This window comes from Cydia amplana, chromosome 13, assembly GCF_948474715.1.
Source record: "Cydia amplana chromosome 13, ilCydAmpl1.1, whole genome shotgun sequence".
NCBI classification, from domain to species: domain Eukaryota; kingdom Metazoa; phylum Arthropoda; class Insecta; order Lepidoptera; family Tortricidae; genus Cydia; species Cydia amplana.
The window spans coordinates 9,344,725-9,369,681 of record NC_086081.1 but is presented as its reverse complement, the minus strand read 5'-3'; the positions used below and the strand labels follow the sequence as shown (position 1 = coordinate 9,369,681).

The 24,957-nt window shown below is 37.2% G+C and overlaps 5 protein-coding genes across 6 annotated transcripts; 2 read left to right on the top strand and 3 right to left on the bottom strand.

Moving 5' to 3' along the window:
- The first annotated feature begins 184 nt into the window (after nt 1-184).
- LOC134653273 (uncharacterized) lies at nt 185-2,862 on the top strand. Its single transcript, XM_063508598.1, has 3 exons — nt 185-441; nt 1,111-1,206; nt 2,393-2,862. Exons 1-3 carry the CDS (start codon nt 383-385, stop codon nt 2,826-2,828), a joined length of 591 nt encoding a protein of 196 aa, XP_063364668.1. The 5' UTR covers nt 185-382; the 3' UTR covers nt 2,829-2,862.
- Nucleotides 2,863-4,664: 1,802 nt separating this feature from the next.
- On the bottom strand, nt 4,665-13,271 carry LOC134653467 (YLP motif-containing protein 1). 2 transcript variants are annotated; one of them, XM_063508829.1, is made up of 9 exons: nt 12,961-13,271; nt 10,451-12,431; nt 8,329-9,033; nt 8,073-8,221; nt 7,595-7,783; nt 7,299-7,523; nt 6,535-6,589; nt 5,462-5,571; nt 4,665-4,979 (listed from the first exon to the last, which is right to left on the bottom strand). In XM_063508829.1, exons 1-9 carry the CDS (start codon nt 13,141-13,143, stop codon nt 4,821-4,823), a joined length of 3,756 nt encoding a protein of 1,251 aa, XP_063364899.1. In that variant the 5' UTR covers nt 13,144-13,271; the 3' UTR covers nt 4,665-4,820. The 2 variants fall into 2 exon arrangements, with proteins under 2 accessions (XP_063364899.1, XP_063364901.1); XM_063508831.1 differs by lacking the exon at nt 6,535-6,589 and having other exon boundaries at nt 4,838-4,979; nt 12,961-13,269.
- A 5,008-nt stretch (nt 13,272-18,279) lies between these two features.
- Nucleotides 18,280-20,003, top strand: LOC134653465 (uncharacterized). The gene has a single exon (XM_063508827.1). The coding sequence runs from the start codon at nt 18,556-18,558 to the stop codon at nt 19,984-19,986; it is 1,431 nt and encodes a 476-aa protein (XP_063364897.1). The 5' UTR covers nt 18,280-18,555; the 3' UTR covers nt 19,987-20,003.
- Nucleotides 20,004-20,591: 588 nt separating this feature from the next.
- Nucleotides 20,592-22,169, bottom strand: LOC134653466 (ribokinase-like). The gene is made up of 6 exons (XM_063508828.1): nt 22,051-22,169; nt 21,820-21,952; nt 21,460-21,744; nt 21,250-21,371; nt 20,964-21,114; nt 20,592-20,831 (listed from the first exon to the last, which is right to left on the bottom strand). Exons 1-6 carry the CDS (start codon nt 22,116-22,118, stop codon nt 20,643-20,645), a joined length of 948 nt encoding a protein of 315 aa, XP_063364898.1. The 5' UTR covers nt 22,119-22,169; the 3' UTR covers nt 20,592-20,642.
- Nucleotides 22,170-23,818: 1,649 nt separating this feature from the next.
- On the bottom strand, nt 23,819-24,813 carry LOC134653272 (large ribosomal subunit protein bL17m). The gene is made up of 2 exons (XM_063508597.1): nt 24,549-24,813; nt 23,819-24,297 (listed from the first exon to the last, which is right to left on the bottom strand). The coding sequence occupies exons 1-2, from the start codon at nt 24,744-24,746 to the stop codon at nt 23,893-23,895; spliced, it is 603 nt and encodes a 200-aa protein (XP_063364667.1). The 5' UTR covers nt 24,747-24,813; the 3' UTR covers nt 23,819-23,892.
- Between the last annotated feature and the right edge of the window lie 144 nt (nt 24,814-24,957).

The following is a 24,957-nucleotide window of genomic DNA, read 5'->3' as shown; positions in this document are numbered from 1 at the left end:
TTGAATAAAACGTTGATAATATAAATAATTACTTGAATAGATCAATTTAAATACCGCCTGGCTTACCAAAGTTATTATGTACTAAAATTTTCTAATGATTACAATCATCTCTCCGTTTAAGCTGTATCGTATCAGACGTTAAATGGTTAGCTAGGTTTAATATAAAAAATGCAATTCCTGACAAGTCTAATCATTTACAATTCTACATTTCTAAACAAAATCGAGCACTTAAGATACCGCTACACTAACGTTTGTCACATCTTGAGGGCAATTTGACGCGAATTAGAGCATAATAATGCACCCGGCGCGCACGCGGATCCCGTCAGTGCCTTGACAGCCGCATAGAGAGCCGCGTGTGACATTGATAATACTGGCAGGAGACATGACTGTGGTAGATATGCTGTCACACATGGGAGTCGGGACGAAACATCTCAGTGAGAGGTTAGTACAGACAGTACAGGCCTAGCACATGATTGGCGCGACAATATCTCGCGGCGAGATAGAATAACCGTCTTTTTCTAACTAGTCTATCTCGCCGAGAGATACTGTCGCGGTCGCGTCAATCATATGCTAGCCCGGCTGGTAGTGTAATTTTGTATACGAAGGGTAGTCAACTTTTAAGACAAAAAACGTATCGTCCGCAGCCTAAACATAGCTGAAATAGGTAGGTAGTCTGCGTATATATAATTGCGTCAGACATTTTACAAACCAGAGATCGCGAAAGGGTATCGTTATGAAAACGTGCCATGCGTGACAAGTTACTCAAGTTAGGCGAGTTTTCAGAAACGCTAATATATTTTCACCATACGCGGCTATCAAAATAATAGAAATATGTATATAGTGAAAACAATAAGCATTTTCTGCAAAAGTTCAGCAATTTATAAAGTGCCAGGACCTGATACCTCTGTGTGGTTTTTATCTATGCAGATATTAAACTTTTAAGACTTAGAGATTTTACGTCCCGAATACAAAGTGCTGTCAACTTAGTGCACAACCTTGAGAAAATCCTCATCAATCATCATAAAAAACCATTATTATTCCGAGTAACGTTAGTTATTATATATATGCCTTTCCTATATGCCAAACAAGTTGAGATACACTTTGTGCTAGGTATTCCGACTACGCGCAGCCTTCCCATGACCAGCACGTGTTCTACGGGTACGAACATTCGCAGCCATCGCACGGACATGTCGCTTATTCTAAACAGTAAGTTCTCCTTAATCTTCTTCTTAGTAGTTAACTCTTGAGGGCCATCGTAGCCTTCATGTTGTGAGTTGCGAGCTTTACCACCCAGCTTTTCTCATGAGTACCTCAGTAAAGGCTATCGCTAATGAAGATTCCGCTACCCGACGCTCTAGTATAGCAAATTTACTTTAAGTAAGGTCCGTGTGAAAATGTTGTAATGCTGGTATCATGTATCATGTTCCTTTACATTCAATAACATGACCTTTGCAAATGGCACCCATAAAAAAGAAGTGTAGATACGCAGAAAACTACTGAAACCTATATTCACAGACGTATTCTAAATTTTTAACAGGTTTCTTTTGTTTCTTCAGAAGTCTCAGAACATCATTTTTAGGGTTCGGTACCCAAAGGCCAAAATAGGAACCCTATTACTAAGACTCCTCTGTCCGTCTGTCTGTCACCAGGCTTGATAGGCTAGACAGTTGAAATTTTCACAGATAATGTATTTCTGTTGCCGCTATAACAACAAATACTAAAAAGTACGGAACCTTCGGTGGGCGAGTCCGACTCGCACTTGTCCGGTTTTTTTTTATAAAGCTCAGTCAGACCCCTAAAATGTCTGGACTTTAGCTTTTGTCAGATCTGAAACCTGAAAGTGGAATGGGGGGCAATTTGGGTGTTAATTTTATTTTATAGAAGCCCATGTCTCGTTTTATCACGTTGAACCCTTGGAAGCCGGTTGCCATATTTTTTCTGTGTGTAATATTACGTGATTTTCCGCTCGCTGGCTTATAAGTCAAATAAGCCAAAAAATTTTTTTAACCAAATTTTAATTAGCAAGTATCTAAAACTAGTATCTCGTGATTATAAGTACAAGCGAACAATTTATACCATTAATTAACATGAATAAATTGTTCCCTTATAATTTTATTTCAAATACTTAGTACGTAAATAAAAAAAATACGATGTCCAGATAAACAAGACCAACGTTAAGGTTTCGTTCTTCGTTATAAATCCTCGCACTCCATTAGTTTTCAAAGGAGTAGGAGGCTAGGAGCCAGTATAATTGACGTAGAATATGTATACCTAATTCTGTTTGTAAATTTAAACGTTTTCACAACTAAACGTCATAAAAGCAAAAAAGTGCGCCCAACCGCTTAAACGATTTTTAGAAATAAGAATTAATTTTTCAGTATTTTTTTTACAGCGGTCACGCGGGCATTCACAAGAGCAATGCAGCTATGTCAGCTCTGACTCTGCTAGCGTTTCTGTTCTTTTTGCACATCCTTCAGCAATGCCTGAGGGACCACATGACCGCCATGCAACAACCGCAACTCATGGTAATGACAGGCGGCCGCATAGGAGAAGAAAACATCTCCAAAAGAGCGGATGTTAAAAAAATCGACAAAAGCGGTGACATTTCAACAAACGACGAGAAGCAGTCTCAAGCGGATCACAACGGAAATGATAAAAATAGTTTCTACGACGATGAAACGTCCGAAGATAAATATTTAATGAAAGTAATCACGGCTGATAAAACGCCGAAAACGGGTACGCAAAAATATAAATATAATTTTAAAAGTTACAGCAACCGAAGTTCCGGGTTTCCGAAATTTGTCAGTGCCTCCAACGACTATCATTGAATAAAAATATCGTAAAATGAATAATGTAAACAAATAAAAAATATGTAATCCTTGTAACGCTTTTATTACCTTCGTGTTTAAAAAATATACACCTTATTCAATTTAATTGTAATTAAATTAAAAGACCCTAAGCTCCATTTTTTTTGCCTTTCTTTAATGAAAGATGAGTTTTTTTTTTCATTTATACTGAAAATTGTTGTACACATGGTATATTTAGGAGCTTGGTGCCTTACTGTCCACCTGTCCAGTTGCGAAATATTCATATACCTAATAGGTTAAAAAAATGTTTCTTTTTGAGTACTTTTTTATTTATTTATGGCTCTGAACCTTTACCATGCTATTTCGAGCTAATAATGGTATAACTTTTTAGCTAAAGTTTGAATAAAGAGACGATACATAAATATACTCCGCAGACCATACAAAATATAACAATATTTATATGAAAACTTTGAAATGGATCCGGAGGCAGAAAATGAATTTCGATTACAGAATAATTTGAAACACTGTTTATTGGCATTATTACGCAACTTTTTGTAACTGTGCCCGAAGGATAACTTATACTTTTTTTTTCTCCATACACAAGTGACCCACCCTAATACCTATACCTACTTTGGCGAGTCCGAGTGCAGCAAATATGATAATGAACATTTTTGCAACTGGACATGCGACAAAAATATTATCTACTATCTACCTAATTTACAAATATTATTTATTATGTCTAAACAAGATCAAATGAGCCCCCAAAGGGTCACCTTCCGGTGAAATCCTCCTACTGCAGTGCACAATTGCTACACAAATTCCCAAGTTTTAAAGTTTTCTGTGGTTTTAAATCAATGAGCCGACGCGATCTGCATTCCTGTTTAGCGGGTGATGCAGTGGATGGCCGCCTTAGAATCAATAGACTTGATGAAAAACGTCACGTAATAAAATGATATCACCAACATCAGTCGAAGATAGCTGGAAAATGTCACGTATGGTCGGCTTATTGTGACAAAAGCTAAAATACTTTGAGACAAATTAAAATTAAATTAATTCCTGTAAGCTTCTATCGCTTGAAAAACTATGTCCTTCTGACCTGCTAGCATGAGTTGCGTTCTCGCGCGCGACTCCATACATCAAGCGCGACTTCAACTATGGACTCGCGCGCGAGAACGCAACTTATGCTAGACCGTCTGATGAAGATTCTATGTTCTATATATCGTTGGTACATAGTCAAAAAAAAACTCTGATGAAATACTCTAGAATTTCTTAATAAAAGATGGTAGGTATTTACTATGGGTACCTAATTTACTTGTGTCTTGCGACCAAGCAAAAGCTAGTGTTGCCTGGTGTAGGAAAAGTCCTACTATAGTTCGTTTTTTTAGCATTAGAAATAAGGTAAACAATCTTGATGTGTCTTTTAATTGAAAAACACATTTTAAAAATAAGTTACGGTAAATATGTAACAATTATGAATCTAATACGATCTTTTATAGTCTTCTGCTTTCATAAGTAATAGTTATTGATTTTTAAAAAGTGTATTTCAATTAAAAGACATGTCAAAAGCGCTTACATTCTTTCAAGTTCTTTCTAATGCTAAAATAAAACGAACTATAGCTAGATAATCAGAATTAGGTTTACATTCATATCAGGAAAAATATTAAATATCACATAAATAACGTTAACCTGTATGCCAGGAAATAAAACTAACACAAGCTAATTATCAGACATAACATAATAAGAAGGAATATATTTTATTTAATAAATTGTGCTGCGCTGGAGGCACAAACTTAAGCATAGCAAAGTACAAATAAGAAAAGATAAAGAAAAAAGTGATTAACAGTATCTTATGTATGCTACGCACAAATCTGCGACATTCATAATAAAATAATGTTTTTATTTGTTATCCGAAATGACTGCCTAGGTCTATACTGAAAACTTCAAACAAGTTCTGTGAACTGGTTTTACACCTTATTCAAGATTAAATGGTAACACTAAACTATAAGTTATGACTTAATTCCTTCTAACTCTCTCAATGTACTTAGTTTGAGTGAGCGCACTAGAACCCATAGTAGGATCTGTCATGCGATTCCAGTCCGTCTGCCCTACCACAAATCCGATGGCACGCATCTTCTCTTGCTGACTGCTCTCTTCTATGTCTGCCCAGCGTACCTGTTTTAATTACAATATGATAAAAAAATCGCGACGTTTTCTTGAACTAAATAACAAAAAAACTCACCTGTGTTTGTAAACTTTTGGTAGGTAGGCAATTGTCAAATGATAAAACTCTGACAAAACGAATTAAAAGTAGACGTTAAGGACTGTTGTCCAATCCATAAAATAATCGATATCGAACGCAAAACCACGGTTATTAACTTGTTTCAATTATAAAAGGCAAGAATTTTTTGTTTTCTTTTGCAACAGCAAATACGACGGGAGAAGCGCGGATTGTAATTTAATATATGTGGCGTTCAAAAGACTTTTCAATGTCTAAAAACGTTTTAATAAGCCTATTTCGTAGTGTTATTGTGCGCGATTGTAATACCACGAACACAAATAACAAATAAGGCGATGATATAAGTATCAAATTGTTAGGTACCTACTATAATAACATAATTGTACTGAAATCTGATTGGCTGACAGGGTAAACTTACCGTTTTCTTCCCTGGCTTAGCTGTGGTTGGTTTCCAGTCGTCTAGCTGTAGGTAGTCCTCCATTGAAACGTGCGAGGGCCGGAGCGGCTTGCTGGTGCCGTCGAGCCGAGCTGTAACAACGTACCCGAATATTCCATACGAGCGCAATACATCTTGATACTTAGAAACTGTTTTAAGGAGGTTTTCACCTCATAAATTAATAACGGAAGCATTTCAATTCAAACGTCAATAGAATACACTTGTATAATTATGATAACAAAAAAACATCATTAAGTACCGATATAAGTGTTTTAATTCAACATGTTTGACGTAACGCGTCAATATAACTTAAACAATTTCGCCGTCAGACGTACGAACGGGAAACATAGAATTTCACTTACGACAGTTACGACTGTGCAAGTTACAGTCGTAGCAAGAATGAAAGAAATAAAATGATGAAATTTGTCGTCACTTTGGTTGACGAAGAGTATAAGAGTTTGCTATTTTAGAACATAAGCGGTTGACTTTGACAGGTGCGAGACAAGATTGACAAACGTGTATCTATAATGTTAAGTGCAGTAACCAAGATCAAAGAATCTTCATTTTTATCACTCGATAAAGATGAAGTTTTCATAGATCTCATATCCAGAGGGGCTACCGCGAAAACCGTTTTTCGCTAATTGCGGGGATCTTTCTCTTTTACTCCAAAGAAGGCGTAATTAGAGTAACAGACAAAAATGCCCGCAATTTGCGAACTTCGATTTTCGCGGTTATAGCCCAGAACCCCAAGTCTCAGTGTTGCCATCATGCACATAAGTCCAAAATACACTCGTTATTTTATATAGTTTAACCATTAACCATTTATGTAGTCGTATGGCATGTTTTATAAAATAGGCAATTACATATATACATATACAATTATCGCGAAACAATAAAAGATGTCCAAAACAATACAATTATAGGTCAACATTTAAACCATTAACCATTACATAAATAAACTCACAATAAACAGCTAGAACACCAATCATCCTGTAGAATAAATACCTTAAAGTATAAACTTAAGAAAAATAATAATAGGCGGACTAATAACCTACCTAGTTGCGCCGCGTCATCCATTTTCTCCCACTTCGAAGTAAAAGAGCTTTCAACCTGTGACGGGGCAGTGGATACCTTTACAAAAGTCTTAATAAAAGCTGGAATAAAAGTTATTAGCCCTAGCCTATTCCACACAACTTAATGATATGAAAACCAATGATCAAATTCAGTCGAATTAGAACGATACGAGGCCAAATATTCTCCATCCGTGTAGATATAAGAATCATATGTCGACAATCTGCCGAAGTCGACAATCCGTACAGAACTTTGAATTTATACAAGTTTTTTTTGCGCCTGACTGTGAGATTGCTATACATAGTTAGAAATCATGTTATTATTCTTCTGTCAGTCAAATGTATTGTCATCACGAGGGGCATTCGAGAATTGCGAGTGTGTAAAACACATATGTATATATATGATTTTAATGAGGGCTACCGTTTTTTTTTTCACCAGTTCACGCCACCGCTGAATAAGTTCTGTCAATGTACGGGATTCGAAGCTTTTCCCGATAGACCTAAGGCCCACTAATCCACTAACGGTTACCATTTCCATTTGACACTAGGTCAACGGTTTAACCGCTTAACCACGGGTTAGTGGGATGGTGCAAGTGGGCCTAAGTCTAGTATTAAATTGGCGCTCATACCAGGGTACTAACGCGCGATAGCCCTCATTAGTGCTGTGAATTGCCAAAAAAAATTCAATATTTCTTGCAAAAAATGTTATAGCCATACGGCATACCAACGGAGCTCAGCCGAGCCCTCACCTCTGGTTCCTGCGCGTCCTGCATTATGATATCGTCATCCACGTCTTCCATCTGCACCTCGGTAATGGCCCCGCTTTGTAACAGCGTCGTCGCGTCCAGCTGAATGTGGTGGTCCGGGGTCGAAAAGAACCGAGTGGTTATCACTTGAATATCACCCAACGTTCGACCGTGGATATTCCTCTTGAAACATATCTGGGAATCCAACTCCATTGTACAAATGTACACCTAAAATTACAAATATATTAGACACATGCTTCTAAAGAGAAGGCTTCTAATAACTAATACGTTTTACTGACCTGGAAACCTTGTTGTCTAGCATAGTTCCAAATATCGGCGTAGCTTCTCAGCGTGTCATTCACTGCGTCATATATCAAAAAGTTGAAGTAGCCGTCAGTCAATGACCTTTTAAATGCTCTTTTCAGAGAGTTCATATAAGTTTCTTCTGATTTTGCTTCATATTCATATTTTAAAGATGGTTTCTTGACCTGGAAGTAGATATTTAGAACCATTTAATTATTGGATACCATCAAAATAGGAGGTTTGGTTTTGATTTGACATTGGCTAAGCCAGAACCGGGAGAGTAGGCCATAGGAACTTTTTTTTAATCTTAACCTCCTGAATGAAATTTTCTGAAAATATTTGGCTGGCTTTGACAGACATCCTAACCTTTTTGTTACCATGACCTAAACAAAAAATATTATGCTATGAAATTATGTCAAAGATAAATGTTTGTCAAAAAAAACACTTGATATTTATTAGTACAGTGTAACTTACAATTTTGCCAGTAGTAGGATCTTTTTCTTCTATTTCCCCTTCCTGCATGAAATAGTCGTCAATGGACATGATTCGAGCCGTTCCGCCGTGTTCCGCTTCGCGGTCTCTTATTAATTTTGCTAAATACGATTTGCCACTGCCAGGGGGACCTAAAAATGAAATAAAAACCTAGCTTATTCTTATTATTTCCAATGATAGATAGAGAAAAAAACGATGAACTTATAGAACAAAATCTAAAATATTTTTATCTTTATACCTCGTAAAATAATAACTATTTTCTCTGGCCTCATTTCACGACCTGGGGGTTCTAAAATATCGTCAATCATAACAACATGCTTGGGAGATTCATTTTTCTTCTCCACTTCTTTTGATTTCTTTGACGAGGTCTCGCTTATGTTACTTTCTCTGCTGCGGCCTCTTTTACGGGTGTCACGGTCACGACTCCTACTGCGATTTCTACTGTCATGGCGGTTGTCATCTCTACGTATATCTCTTTGTCTGTATGAATCTTCTCTATCTCGATCACGTTCCCGCCCTCTGTCTCTAGTAAAATCTTCGCGTCTAGGAAATTTGTCGCGATCATCGCGTCTTCTTTCATCATATCTTTCATTTAGCCTTCGTCTATCAATTCTATCATCATATTCGTCCCTAGGAGGACCTCTGATGTCCCTGTAGTCATCTCTTAATTCCCTATGGTCATGTCTTATTTCTTCTCTAGGATATCGTCGTTCGAAATCCCTTGGTGAATAATCCCTAGAGTTATCTTCAGCGGCAAAACGATTTTCCATGTAATCACCTGGACCGAAACGATTTTCTCTATACACATCTTCTGACTCGATTCTTCTGGGTTTCCTTTGGAATAATTCATCAGCCTCTTTTTCAAAATCTCTTTTCTTAATGTTATCATCCTTTGATTTGTGATTGTAGTCAAACATATGGACGGGCTCAATAAATTCACGAGCTAAAATTAAAAAATATAATTAGGATACAAATAAAATACGTGTTTTCATGGGCTACTCTTAAGGAAATTGTTCAATTCAAAACTTTACTACATTTCTGTGTCTGTAGTGCATTTTTATTTGAATTATTTGTTTGCTTATTTTTGACATTTGGTATTTACATAGTCATACTGGTTAGAGCACCAAGAACAATAGCTAGGGTTCGTTAGTCTTATGTTGTTACTAAACCTCGTAAGACCCACCATATAAAGTTTTCAAATTTTTAATTTGAACCTTATTGTATAAGTAAATTAGAACGAATTTAGTTTGTTTTAAAAAGCAATGAAACAAAATAAATGCTACTTTATTTGGTTCACGAAAGGTTCAAATTAGATTACACGAGTATGTACATTGTAATGTACATTTAGTCTCAGGAGGTTAAATATATGGAGAACAAAATAGTATGTGAAAGGCATATAAATATCCTAGGTAACTTTTGCAGGGCGTCCATAGAACTTTTTTCCCACCAGCATTCCTGTTGTAAGACTATCAAAAATGTATCCCTACAGGTGGCTCTAGTGGCAAGTATTACTCTTCAGTCAAGATTAAAAATAACAGGCAATTGTAAAAGCCGTAGTACTCTACAATACCGAAATGTATAGTAATATTTTCATTAACTACTTATTTTTATCCCTCATTGAGAAGTAAATTAAACGTGCGTATAATCGTATATCGAATATTTAAAGAGCCGTATGTACTATAAAACGTTGTACAATACACGTGCGAAAAGGTATTTCGCAACTCGTGTCGATTTATAACACTCCCTTCGGTCGTGTTTTAATTTATCGCCACTCATTGCGAATTTCCTTCTTTTCGCACTTGTATCGTAATGTACTGTATTTCCTAGCATATTCTTTAATACTAACTTTATAAGATTTAGTATCAGTTGCACAACACTTGGTGTAACCGACCCTTAAATTCAATAATGCCTTTAGTAATAGTTATTTTGAACTTATTTCATAATGGAGGCCAAGTACGATATCTATAATATGGGTTTCACTCGTCTTTCACACTCAAAAGTGGACTGTAGAATGAGATCAGGCGCTGCTGCGGTTGGTTGAGTGGTCCCATCATAAGACCAAGACCATAATAGTAATGGTATAAAATCTTCTACACACTGGGAAAATATTATTTTATTACTGTAGTCGGTGCAGTCCCATATAAACATTTCAAAGATGGCGGGCGTAAGTGGTAACTGATATTCATGAATACTTGAAAGTCCCTTTTCAGATAAGTAGGTATTAATCAACATGGCTTAAATCCCAAAAGCAGCAGCAATAACGTCCTTCATTCTATCATTAATTTTCCTATCTTTCTTCTGCCAAGACAATGAAACAAAACTAAACTGAAGAATAGAAAAATGTCACAGAATTTAATTACCTTTCAATCTTAGAGGTTTGTGTTCATATTCAACAATTATCGACGGAGTAAATAATGGTTCTTCAGTCCACTTCGGGCGCACCGGCTGTGGAAGTGGCGGAGGCGCCGCAGTTTGGTTATTCATTGCCTGGTTATTCATATTGCCAAGCATCCCTCTGTTATCAGGAGGCCCCCTTGAATAATCCTGTTCATCATAACCGGGCACGCCTGCCATGAGGGGCCTTGGTGGCGGCATAGTACTCATATTGGGTCTCATAGGCCTCATATTGTCAGGAGCTCCTCGCGGAGGTGGCGGAGGTCTCCTATTGAAATTATCATTCGGATAGCCTTGACCCCCTTGCATAAGTGGTTGGGGATTGTTTTGCATGTTAGGCATGTTAGGTCTCATAGGTGGTCTTTGTTGCATGTTTTGACCTTGCATATTCCTATCATTGTATGGATCCATTGACATATTTTCTCTGTCATTCCTTCTTTGAGGTGGATACTGCTGATCTTGCTGAGATTGATCACCATAGCCAGGACCTTGACGATTGTAGTACATGTTCGGGGGAGCATTACTAAATTGTTGGTTAGGTGTAGCATGATTTCTGTCCCACTGATTATTTGGAGGAGCACTCATATTGTTATTATATGGGGCATTTGGAGGAGCATTTGCGTTACTCATATTGTTATATGGGGCATTTGGAGGAGCATTTGCGTTACTCATATTGTTATATGGAGCATTTTGAGGAGCATTAGTGTTACTCATATTATTATTAAATGGTACATTAGGTGGAACATTGGAGTTATTCATATTATTGTATGGTACACTTTGCGCAGTAGGACCTGGCTTATTGAGAGTAGGAGGTGCAACTTGATCCCGAACCATTGAAAGGATGTTCATGATTTTCTCATCTCCAAGTATGTTGTTTATGCCTTTAGAAATGTTAGTAAGGTCTGGCGGGTGGGTGGTTTTTGGTTTGTCACCAGTTATATCAATAACCTCAGGTTGTTGCGGTTGACCCTCTCTGTCTTCGGGTACTAAATCCAACCCTGGAATGCCTTTAGCAGATCCAGCTCCAGGTAAAAAGTTTGTGGTCGTAACAGGGGCCGGGGAGTAATTACCCTCATCCATATCCTGGGTCTCATATGTATCCTGAGCGTCATAGGACTCAAATCTGTCTTGTGGGTCCACACCTTGATTATTGCTCCTGTTATAACCTTGTTGCATATTATTGTTATATTGCGCATATTGAGCATTACCTTGGTAATTTTGGGGAGGATTGTTTTTAAAGTTTTGAGTTGACATTTGATTATTATTTGGTCTGTAATTATGTTGTTCCTGTTGTTTATAATGGTTGCTTGGCTGGGCGAGATTTGATGAGCTAGTGTTGCTTTGGGACTGCAAATTAGGGTTACGACTGGCAGTCATAGTTTGTTGAGGAGGGGGAGCTGGGGATGGATTACCTGTTGGAGCACTGCCTGCAGCGGGAGCAGCCTGGCCCAGCAGTCGTGCCCTCTTCTGTTTCATCACCTGCCGACGCTCTAACAATTGTGCCCTGCAAGTTTCAAATTTTTGCTCATACTCATGATAAGCCTGTTTGTCCGGATGGTTCACATTTTCCCTTTTCCATTTTTGGATTTCTTCTTCCCACTTTTCAAACTGAATATCGAAGAGCCTTTCTTCCTCTGCTAGTTTCTTTAAGGCCTCTGCATTGGCCGGTAAGGAAGCTTCTTGCCGGTTTTCGTTTCCATGCTGCCAATTTTTTTGTGTGTTACCTGTAGGAATGCTAATATTATTAGAACTCCCTGTATGTTGAATTGGCTGTGATCCAGGGGCTGGTACTGGGTTGGGTTGTCCAAATAGGGGCTGGTTGTTCTCATGTGGTGGAGGTGGCGGAGGCTTCTCCGGTGGAGGCGGTGCTGGAGGAGGGGCAGTATTTGAAGTTGGGAGCGGTGGCGCCATCCCCCCCATTGCCATAGACTGCATTTGCTGTGCATACTGAAATACATTAATAAAGGTATTATCTAAATCATATTGTGAAGAGTGTGGCAAAGGATGTAAAAGCAACAACAATGTGCAACACGGTAAGAATGTGAACATTGAGGGCTAAGTTTTCATTTCATAAATATTGACATTCATGGCTCAAAATGAGTGACAAAAAAATTATTATAAAGACCTAACAAGACCTGAGGTACTCTTTGCAATGTTATATTAATCAGTTCTAAGTTAAAACTTTAACAATGACATTGACATGATTCTTTAAATCTGTTGATATTCCTTAATATTAAATTTCTGCTGTTAGCAAGGATTTCAGAATTTTTTATTAGTCTATATGGTTTAGGAGATAAATTCATATCTTAGACACTTGCTTTTATCTTCTTTACCCAACAATACAATTAAAAATTAGCTCTAAAACGCCATGCAATAGAAGCCTACATGCTAAGTTAAGTAATAAGGCAAACTAAATACAGGAAATATAAATAAGAACTAGCACAAGTAGCCCTTAATAGGATTAGCAATCTTATACCTTTTCGCCATACTGGCTTTGCCATTGCGAATACTGTTGCTGCCACTGGGTCCATTGCTGCCAATTCTGTTGCTGCATAACAGCCCATTGCTCAGGTGTGTAGGATCCCATGTTTAAATCTGGCGTCATTTGGTTCATTTGTGGAACGCCTGTGTTCCATTGACCCGGCATTTGCCAAGCCATGTTGAACAAGCCACCTTTCAACTAATTATAGTAATAATATTTAATATTAAAAACGTTAACAAATTAGTGATGACCAGTCATAAAACTTCTAAAATAGCACATTTTTTAGAGTAATAGCTGATCGCGTATGACAATACAAAATACAATACAATCATCAATACAATTTACTGTAACGTCAGTCACTTGGCGGCCATTTTGATCATATCAGTATTTCGCTGAGGCATGTGGAACACTAGTGATGCGACTTATATTCGAAGAATACGATCGATAAAATGTGATAAGTATTGAAACGTATTATCCTTCAGGTGGTCCTAAGTTGGTCCTATGTCTGTTTAAAAATAAAATAAATTATTAAGACAAATCACCATAAGGTATTTCCTAAACATTTATATGCTACGAAAACAGTAAATATATAAATGGCATTAAAGCAGTAGTAGGTAAGTACAAGAAATATGAAATAAAAATTCATATAATAACTATGGACAATGAAATAGGGTCAAGCTATAAAGCTAAAACGCTTCATACACCTTAAGGCCCCAGTTAGGGTTTGCAATCCGGATCCGAAATGTATGGAATTATCCGGATCTGGATCCGGAACCGCGGATATTCCCATACATTTCGGATCCGTCGTGCAAACGCTAGCCCCAGTACACAATGGGCCATCGCCGGCCAATCCAAGGGACGCATTTATGCGTTAGAGGGAGCAAGTGATATTGCTATCTCATTCTACCGCATGGCTGCGTCCCTTGGAGTGGCCGGCGATGGCCCATTGTGTACTGGGGCCTTTACTTAATTCAGTAATTTATGACAGGGACGCAACTATACATAGTGATAGAAGTGAGATCGTATAGCTGCGTCCTTGTCATCAGTTACCGAGTTAAGTAAGGTGTATGGGGCGCTTAACTCTGAATGCCATTTGCAATGACAAAGTGTAGCCATGTAATCATAAATGACAAATTCCTAAGAAAATATGACGTTTATAATAACATTCCCTTACTTTGTTCTATTCAAGCTGGTGCAAAGTTAAGGCCTGTCAACAATTTTTTGCCAATATGATTAAATTGACCGATCAAATAAGGCAGTGCGGACGCAAACGCCAATTTGGCTTGCCAAATTCGACCGTCCGTTTATGACCGATATTACCGATTAAATGGGTTGCGGAAAAAATAATGCCAATTTGTGACGCTTAGGGCTATCTATTCGCGTTTGGGGGCATTTTTAATTTAGAGCGCTCAAATATCACCATAAATTTTGAAATTGGCGAAATTGGCCAAATTGGCGTTTGCGTCCGCACCATCCGATTTGATCGGACAATTTAATTAGATTGACGAAAAATTGTCCTCGTCTAGACAGGCCTTTAGCTTAGATGGACTCTATAAAGATGACTACGTATTTTTTGGGTTTTTAAACTTGGCCATTTGCTACATTAAAATATGTAAAGGCCCCAGTACACAATGGGCCATCGCCGGCCACTCCAAAGGACGCATTTAGGCGTTAGAGGGAGCAAGTGATATTGCTATCTCATTCCACCACACGGATGCGTCGCTTGGAGTGGCCGGCGATGGCCCATTGTGTACTGGGGCCTTTAATACCAATTTAGAATACATTTAGAATACATGGCATTAAATAATACTTACCTATATAAAAAAAAATATCATAACGTTCCGCAATAAAGTTTTCATTAAGGTTCCTAAGTTTTGAATAACACGGTTTAATATCGTATGAAAATATATAAACAAAAAAGGCGGCATCGCAAGCGTAATAAGATGAAGTAGATGCGCGCTAGGTGCTTTTACATTTTATCGTCATCGTTCTCGGCACCAACAACAACACGATTTCTTGTCACAATTAAGCAGGGGACCTAAATATTATTATAGTTGGCCAAACCAAATTTGTCAGTAGGTACAAAAAAAAATACTCAACCTTTTCTTTTAGGTGCTAGTACTAGTGTAAGACAAACATAGTACGATTCTCTCCAGGGCCGGATCTAGGGTAGAGCGAGTGGAGCGGCCGCTCTAGGCGCAGGATGGCAGGGGGGCGCAAATGAAAAAAAAAGTTTTAAAACACGCGAGTGGGGGGGGGGGGGGTGTAAAATACGCTTGAAAACTTCAACGAAGGGCGCCAAAACCCGATTTCGCTCTACCCTGATCAAGGGCTCAGGCCGGCACTGATTCTCTCTGTCTATCTTTGAAATGAGACAGTCCTTTGACAAACTATAAGTCTCCTATTAGTCCTATTGCTATGCATGTCCTGCTCCTGTCATCATGTCCAACCTTGGATGATGCTTGTCAACAAATGCATCTACTTTGGTCACGGTTTAGCCAACGCCAGAAATCCTACTATACGTACCTATACTATAAACCAAACCAATGAACATGAACGAAGGATATTCAATTTCAATGTTCGCCTCCGTTCGTTGGCGTTTGTGGTACATCCGCATTTCTACCTAATGAACGCCATGCCCATGACGCCAACGAATTATTGATTGATTGAAGGATAGCAAACGATCGTCGGCGCCGGTTTGGTTTAAATTCGCATGATAATCAGGGAGTAATACTGTAATGTTCTGCCGCCAGAGGCAGCACTAGCACAAATCGTAAACCATAGAGTAACATTAGAAAGATAGGGATCTTCCGTCCGAATTTTTATGTTACGTATGGTTATGTTACGTAATACATAGTAATACTATTAGTTATAATATAGTAAGTTATGAATATACTAAATTTGCAGTGCCCTTACAGGATTCATAAATTGTTCACCATTCTAATTTAAGACCTTATTGTACCTATGAAAGCAATACATTACTGAATTACTGAATATTTGCATATCAATATATGTATACAACGACATACCTACATGGACCATGGACCCTGGAAAGTATTGTAGCAAAATTAGGTAGGTAGGTAATTAGTTCACAATATCACAGTTTTGTTATCATAAGCTTATACAGGGTGCTTCCTGTAACAGGAGCAATAAATTAAACTGTAGGCTGTGCTCCTCAAACTGACCAACATTTGTTCAGCAACTTTTAAAAATAACTCATATTTTGATTTTTATTACACTTTTAAGTTTATTCTAAGACGCAATGTATTGCAAATTTTGTTATGTTTAAAGCGTGACAAGCAACGTCAAGCACACTGATGTCAGCGTACATTGAAGGCAATATTTATTTTGTATGAAAAAGAGAAAGTCTAAAGGATTAATAATTTTCAAAAGTTGCTAAACAAATGTTGGTCAGTTTGAGGAGTACAGCCTTTAGTTTAATTTATTGCTCCTGTTACAGGAAGCACCCTGTATACACTATGCCTTAAACAGTTTTTTGACGATCCACACTTGTGAACGGGCCCGATGTCGAGCCCGAGCAAGTTGTTTTCCGTTTCACCAAATATCAGCACATATAGCTGGTCAACCAAATCTTGACAGTAAAAAAAGGCGCGACTTTCAAATTTTCGATGGGACGATATCCCTTCGCGCCTACATTTTTCAAATTTGCCGCCTTTTTCTACTGACAAAATCGGCTTGACCAGCTATTGTTGACAATATTTGAAATGTAAAAAAATTTTGAAATGCAAAAATATCAACACATTTTTGGCACTTAGAGACTAAGTATTTTAACATGCTATACTCTTCAAGAATTTTCAATGCAAATCTGTTTCATTAGTATTCTATTAAGCTTATAAAAATAATTATATTACGGCTTATTATTAACCGAGCAGCTAAAATATTAAACAGGAACTTTCATTGAGCATATAATAATATAATTTGGCTGTGCATTAATATTTTAGCGCCAATAAATTTATATTAGCCTCAAATATAAGCATTATATTATTAAAATAAACTGGCAACAAAATCAAGCCACCCCAGCGGGCTCAGCACGGTTCCGTTTTTATCGACTATCACTATGCCCGTCACTTTCGCACTTACATGCTTGTTAGAACGTGACAGGCATGGTGATAAACGATAAAAATGCGACCGTGCTACTAGGGCAAAAATGTATAGGGATAAGTTTAACTTCAAGTGATAAGTTGGCGTCTAAAATAATAAGCTGGCAACTAATATTTTAAAGCGATCATAAAATTTGGTTGTCATCTATTTATTCACACCTAAGTACCTAAGCATATCGTTTCAGGTAGTATTTTAATACGAAACCAGTTAAATTTAATGAATATTGGGTTTATTACACAAAACAACTCAAATTAATTTACCAATGCGCAATGGTCAGTAAACTTATAGACGAAATTCCTAATCATGATTATCATGAAACACCTAATGGCCATTATACCAGTAGATCTTTAATTTTTTTATTAGTAATTACAATAGTTACCACCACTGTGTTCTGCCAGAGTCAAAAGATAGGTGCGATGACCAGTGAAGCGTGGAGGAATGTGTTAGGTTGATCGTGTAGTGACCAAACAAAAAAATTACAAGAACTTTATTTTTGAATTAATAGATAGCCACATATAAGAATAGGTATGTTAGCGCTAATTTTAAGTTTTTTGTACCTATTTTATGTACTTACCTACATTGTATGTAGGTACATTTAACATTCGCAATACCCTTATAGGGTACCAAGACCCTTATAAGTTACCAGTACCCTTATAGGGTACCAAGACCCTTATAGGGTACCTTATTCTGTACCTAGTGTAAGACCTGTACACCAACATGAAGCCCCCTCCACACTCGTTCGCGAATAACATTCGAATGTCCTATAATATGTATTACGACGGGTCTTAATCGTCCAGATGGGAATAGAAAAAAATAGCGTAAAAAAAAGGGGACAGAAAAAAATTGGCGTCAATCTTATCGTTTACACGCATGAACTTTTATAGTGGAATCGGCGAGCCAATGTGCTTCATTTTCAGTTTTGCGTCCACACCACTTGATTTAAGTAACAATTCAATCAGTCAGTCAGTCGCTTTTAATATAAGGTCGATGCTAAAGGAATATTGTGGGTTATATCATATACGTGTCGTTGCAGTGGATAACCACGATAAAGTATATTATTTCATTTAATGTTAAAAGCATCCGAAAATTATAATATAAATAGTGCTAGAAATTATAAGACACAACTAGGACACAACGTCACACAACATTTTCTACATATCGATAATTCGAACTACATGAACGTCACGTCACTACTTAGACGCCATTTTTGCGTAGGATCTGTTGTTACGCTGTTGACTATCTTACGAAATATATCGTAATTTTATATGTTGGACACATTCCGTGCATTTAATTTTATTATTAATGAATAACTAAAACACAAGTATTGTGTGCTCATATACAGTGCGTGGCTCAGTTGCCTTATCGGCGATATATAGTGTGCGCGGGAAACCTGTCCCGAGTCCAATGCCTCTGCCTACCAAACACATCTAATATTTATGTTGTTTATCTTCAAGATTTGTCTGGAAAATGATTTCGCAGAGAGTTCGGGATATGCGGAAAGGAAGAATGACTAAAATGTCAAAAAATGTGGAACGTCTTTATAAAGAAGGAAAGTGTCGTGATTGTTCTGTAGTGGTAACTCGGATGGACTTTGCCAAGATTTTAGGCAAATTCACAAAGGTTAAAATTCAATATGAAAGTAGTACAACACCAAAAACGAAAAAAGACAGTGTACTTACCGTAAACTCTTCTGCAAAATTGAAGAAGAGTGAAAATGGGATGGTGTATATTAATAGGAAGGCATATAACCAGCGTCCCATCGACGAGTCAGCCAACGCTAAAAACTCAAGGAATATAAAGCAAACATTACCTGTTACATCGCCTCGTCAGGCTAGCAATATATTGAAAGAAAACAACAGGTTAAAAAAAGGGCCCATTGTAAAAGATAAGAATTCCAATTACAATCAGCAGAAAGTCAACTCTAACCTAAAAAGTTACGGCATTATTTTTATTAACCCTAATGTAAATAACAACAATGATGTTAAAAGTAAAACAAATTTAGCAGAACTACTGCCTGATATTAATAAAAGCATACTACCAAATGATGAATGGGTTATAGATTACTTTCCAAAAAGCGAGGAACCTAAAGAAGATAAAGTGTATGACCGAATTGCAGCCGAGTTAGAGGACCTTATGTATAATGAGAAAGCATCAAGTTTAGTTGACAAACCTGATACTGAAAATAAGGTGGATGACTTTCCCTCTATTATGGATATCTTGAATGATAGTACACCTAATAGTTCTAAGCCGATTGACCAAAGTAACACATTTAAGCCTAATTTAGAGTCTAGCGATGTAGAAGCAATGTTGCTTGGTAAAACCAGCACGGAGACAAGTCAACCGGAAACACTGCCCATGGATGTGGACAACACAGATATGGCCAATTTGATTGGAGAAGTAGGGGTAGATGCCATTCCTGACACAGACAAGAACCAACCAACTGACCAGAAGCAAGAGGAATCTAGTGAGAAGGAGGTCATCTCTCAATTAAGCCCATCTATCATTGATGAGACTTTACAAAAAGGTATAGAAGAACAACTGATATTTGATAATGCAACGAAAGATACTGAAGAAAAATCGGAAAATAAAGAAAGCAATGAGAGTAAAGTCACTCCAATGGACACAGAGATTGCGGCTACTGATGAGGCCAAATCTGCCAGTGATTCTGTTGTACCCAAGACTGAAGTTGTAACCCATGTAATATTCAAACAGACTATTGATGGCAAGTGTTACCGGTGTGTAACCTGTCCTAAAAACCTAAAATATAGCATTGAACTTAATGGTAAAGCTGCCGAGTTCATAGGAGCACCCAAGTTTATTTCCAGTTTAGAAGACTTGCAAGTTTTGTTACAAATTGTGAATGAAAGCCACTTGGAGAGTCTCTATGTACTTCATTAAATAATTATTTGTTGAAACTTTATTTCTTTTAGTCTATTTGAATGAACTAAGAGGATAAATTATTTTCCAGTTATGCCTATAAATTACTAAGACAAATTTGGATGCATATAATTGAATTTTTTGTGTTTTAGTTGTATGTTTGCATTATATATCCACAGTATATCAAGCACTCACACTAGCTTTATGTAACATATTTTATTTACCTTTATAAAGGTAAATTATTCTTCTGTAATTTTATTGCCTTTGCTGACTTTGTGTATAGTTTTAGATCTCTTACTGAAAATTGACTTAGGAATGCAATTGTTATGCTTATTCATACACATTATTATTGTTAGACACTGAGGAAGGTTTAAATATTAAATCAATAATTATGAATCATGTTTCAATTTGCACATAGCAATATGAATATGGTTCTCAGTGATTCCTTAGCTTTTGTAATGATAAAAATAATTATAGTAGATATCTAAGATACCTTTAAGATTTTCATAGATTATTAGTTGTAGAATTTTAATATAACTGAAAGAACATGTCTCAGAGATAATGGATAAAATTTCTGTTATAGCCTTGGAAGGTATGTTCATATTAAATATAAAGAACCTGGATGGTTAAAGTTTGTAACAAATAGTTTTATTTAATTCTTATTCTATTAGTAAATATCACAACTTTATAAAATCATATTTGTTGGTGAAAGCATCAATATTGGATGGGTAGCTTGTCTGAGTGCCTTCCTTTGTGACTGATATGGTAGCCACTTCACATGCTGCTCCAATGATCTGATGGAGGGGCAGATTCTTATGTTCCACTAGGAAAGTTGCTAAAGCTCCAACAAATGCATCTCCAGCACCCTGCAAAAAATAATTGCACATAATTTTAAGCACTAAGTATTAATATTTTTAATGAAATCAAGGGTTCATTTCTGTTCAAATATATGTAGATGTATTTTAAGCTAAGTAACCAAGTAATGAAATACTTCTTACTGTGGTGTCCACTGGTTTAACTGATCTGCAGAAGACATGAATCGGTTGGGGATCAGCCTTCGTAGCATACACAGCTCCTTTTTCACCTAATGTAATAACTACTGTCTCACATCCTGAGTCCAGTAATTTTGCCAGCACCTGTTTTGTATTCCTGTAAACAATCCAGTTTTACTGTTTATTTATAATACCATAGAGAAAAAAATACATAGTGCTCACTCCATACATCAGTTTTAGTACCAAAAAGACTAAACAACCGGTTATCACATGCATATCTGTAATGACTTACAATGTAGTAACTTCTGTATTGGTTATTAAAGCAGCCTCAGACTCATTTACACAAAGTATAGTACAGTATTGTAGAATTTGCTGAATGTCAGACCTTGCAGGAGCTGCATTCAGTAGTTTCACCTAAAAATTTATAATAAATAAATTAAAAATCAGCTATAGTAATCAGTAGATATAATTTTATAACAAATCTAAATGGACATTAACTTACTCCTTTATTTAACTTAAATGCTTCCAAAGTAGTTTCCAATGGAGTCTCTAGTTGGCCAATTAAAACATCTGCATGTGTTATTAGTTCTGCTGATGATTGCACATCAGATTTACTCAGAAGGTTATTAGCACCGGCAACAATAACTATTTGGTTTTCACCACTTTCAGCAACAGATATTTGTGCAATCCCAGTTGTCGCATTTGGAGTAGTAAAGAAATGAGACACATTTACTCCTTCTGCTTTTAAATGCTCCTTATACTTCAGTCCCCACTGGTCATCACCTGTCTATAAATAAATAAAAACTTAGTTAACAATAATGGTTTTAGATCAACAGAAATGAAATAAGGAGTTGAAACATACCCTACCAATCATGTATGTGTTCCCTCCGAGTTTTGCGGCAGCTACACATTGATTAGCACCCTTGCCTCCGAAACTAGTTGAAAATTTAGATCCATGAAGAGTTTCACCGGGCATAGGTAATCTTGGGGCATATCTGGAAGTTTATGTTATGTTACATAACCAAAGTTCCACAACATAAATAAATATAAAGTATCTAAAGTCTAAACAATGGGCGTGAAAGGTAGAACTTACGTTGTAAAATCAACACTACATGATCCAATAACAACTATTGACGGCGAAGATTTTGAATCGGAATGCATTTTACCAGATGTCCTATTGTGTGTTACATAGGAAAGTTAGATACAGAAAGATGCTGTATAATGCTATAATTTTTCTCACTAATCAAACCGGCTGATAAGAAGCCGAGTTAAATGATAAGAAATGATTGACATTTTGACAGATAAAAACAATTATAATTCATTTAAGCCGGCTTCCCACGGCCCGTGTTTATTACAGGCCAGACCGGATCGCGCCACGCCTGTGGATGCCTGTGCGGTTGATTAAGCCGGCTTCCCACGGCCCGTTTTTTCACAGATCTGACCGCGCCTCTACAGGCCGACAGATCGTGGGAACGGTCGCATCCGACGAGGCCTGTGCGCTGTCCCAGGTGAAATGAACCGACGCAGACGCGCCCCTACAGGCACCGTCGCGCCGCGCCGCGACGCGCCTTTGAAGTTACCGACTCCCGACGGATCGGACGGGTGACGACAGGCCTCGTCGGATGCGACCGTTCCCACGATCTTCGGCCTGTAGAGGCGTCGTCAGATCTGTGAAAAAACAGGCCGTGGGAAGCCGGCTTTATAATTATAATGGCACCATAGATGGTAGGATCCTATAGATGTGCTATACGCGTGCGTCCATGAGGGACAAAACCAAAGAATATAATACGCAATGCGACACTATGATTGGTCGAATTTATTTGTTGCCCACCATAATCCATACCTTCTATAGTTTGTCAAAGGACTGTCTCATTTCAAACATAGACAGAGAGAATCATGCTATCTTTGTCTTACACTAGTACTAGCACCGAAAAGAAAAGGATGAGTATAGTTTTCCTGGTTCTTAACGACTGACAAATTGGTTTGACCAACTATAAATTTACGGTGGGGATTAATAAAAATGTGAGACTATCGCTGCTACTCCTATTGAAATATACATAAGACTATCCCATTCGGTCATTTCCCCCCACCTCTCATGCCTGATCCAGTTATACTAGAATCATGAATGGCACCTACCCACAGACCACCAGTTTTCTGTGCACCTACCATAGATGGTAGGATCCTAAAATCCTAATAGATGTGGTATACGCTTGCGATAAAACATTGGCAATGCGACACTATGATTGGTCGAATTTATTTGGTGCCCACCACAATCCATACTATAGTGTGTCAAAGGTCTGTTTGATTTCAAACATAGACAGAAAGAATCATACTATCTTTGTCTAACACTAGTACTAGCACCCAAAACAAAATAATGAGTAGTTTTTTTGTTCCTATTTACTGACAAGATTTGGTTGACCCAGTATAATTTATGGTGGGGAATAAAAAAATGTGCGACTGTGACAAACAATAATAGCGCTTTCGCTGCTACTCTACTCCTACTGAAAGATACATAAGACTATCCCGTTCGGTCATTTCCCCCCACCCCTCATGCCTGATCCAATTAAAATACTAGATTCATGGCACCCACTCACATTGCTATATACATATCATATACATTTTTGTTTCTGTTTGAAACATGTTTGAAACCTTCATCTTGTTCTTACTTATACTTCAATTTCACTCTGTTGTGTTGATAAAGGGCATTAAGTTATTCCTTGGTGGGTATAACTATCAGAATGTAGTAAAGAACTCGGATCACCTTCATATTATGTTTAATCAACATTCGATTTTGTAGGTATTTTATATCAACTACCAACTCCAAATCATGCCCTACAAAGGAAGAAAAGAAAATGACAATAAAGAGGAACACATCTTATATAATATTCAAATGCTACAATGTTTACTGAACAATCACTATTTACAACAAAATACTCTAATTTTTATCACCACTTTCTTGCGTTGCCTCTACTTTGGTATTTGTGACCTGCTCTTCGCTTTTGCTCATTTTTTCTGCCATTTCTAAGTATTTTGACTGGCGGTAATCATATTTAGCTGCATCAAGCAGAATATTTTGTATCAGTTGTCTGTTGTTGCTCTGTTTATTCACCAAACTAGGGTATGGATTTCCTCGTAACTCCAAAACTGCTTTTTCCTGATTCCTGACATTCATTGCCCGTGGCGCCTTGTGCATCCTAGTGTACGACTTATCAAAATTTTCATATCTCGGTACCAGAACTTTGAAAAGTTTATGCACCAGTTCTTTCTCTAGAAGCCAGTAGTCAGCAATTTCCATAGTGGGTTTATGGCAATCGCCATATCTGATAGCATCAGAAATAAGCTGGAAAATATAAAAGTAGAATTAGTTAGTAGTTAAAAGATTAAAATATATAAATGACACCATAAAATTGTGCACCAGTTTACAATCTAACATAGGTTAGCTTAGTTTGTAATCATCCTACCGTCGGTTTTGTAATTTAACTAGCGAGATTGTTAACTGACGAGTGTTTAAAATTTTACGCTAACATACATAAAGAGAGGAGATTAGGTAAATAATAAAACAAATGAATATGGAATTCCTTTGTGCCTTACCCTTTCTGTATACTGTCTGGCTTCATCTGCTCTATTGAAATTTAGCTCGATACGCTCATGTTTTATTAGACCAGTCACAGTTTTACGTAATTTATTTAATCTACCTTCAGGACCGTGCGGGTTTTTAAGCTTGCGTGGTTGTGGTGGTATTTTTATTCTTAACTTAGAAACTAACTTAGCGACCTCAGCTTGATTCATATTAATTAAGATTTGTGACAAAATATATTTATTTTCTTCTTGTTACGATGGAGAATTCTTAAAATTTAATATAGTCTCTCTTAGGTTATGCTATAGTCTTGCTCACATAGACATGTCAAGATTAAGATTGTCAAGTGTCATCACAGCACAATTAAGACTTGTTCCGAAACCAGAACATTTTGCTAAGAATAGTAGCTTCTGCACGATAGCT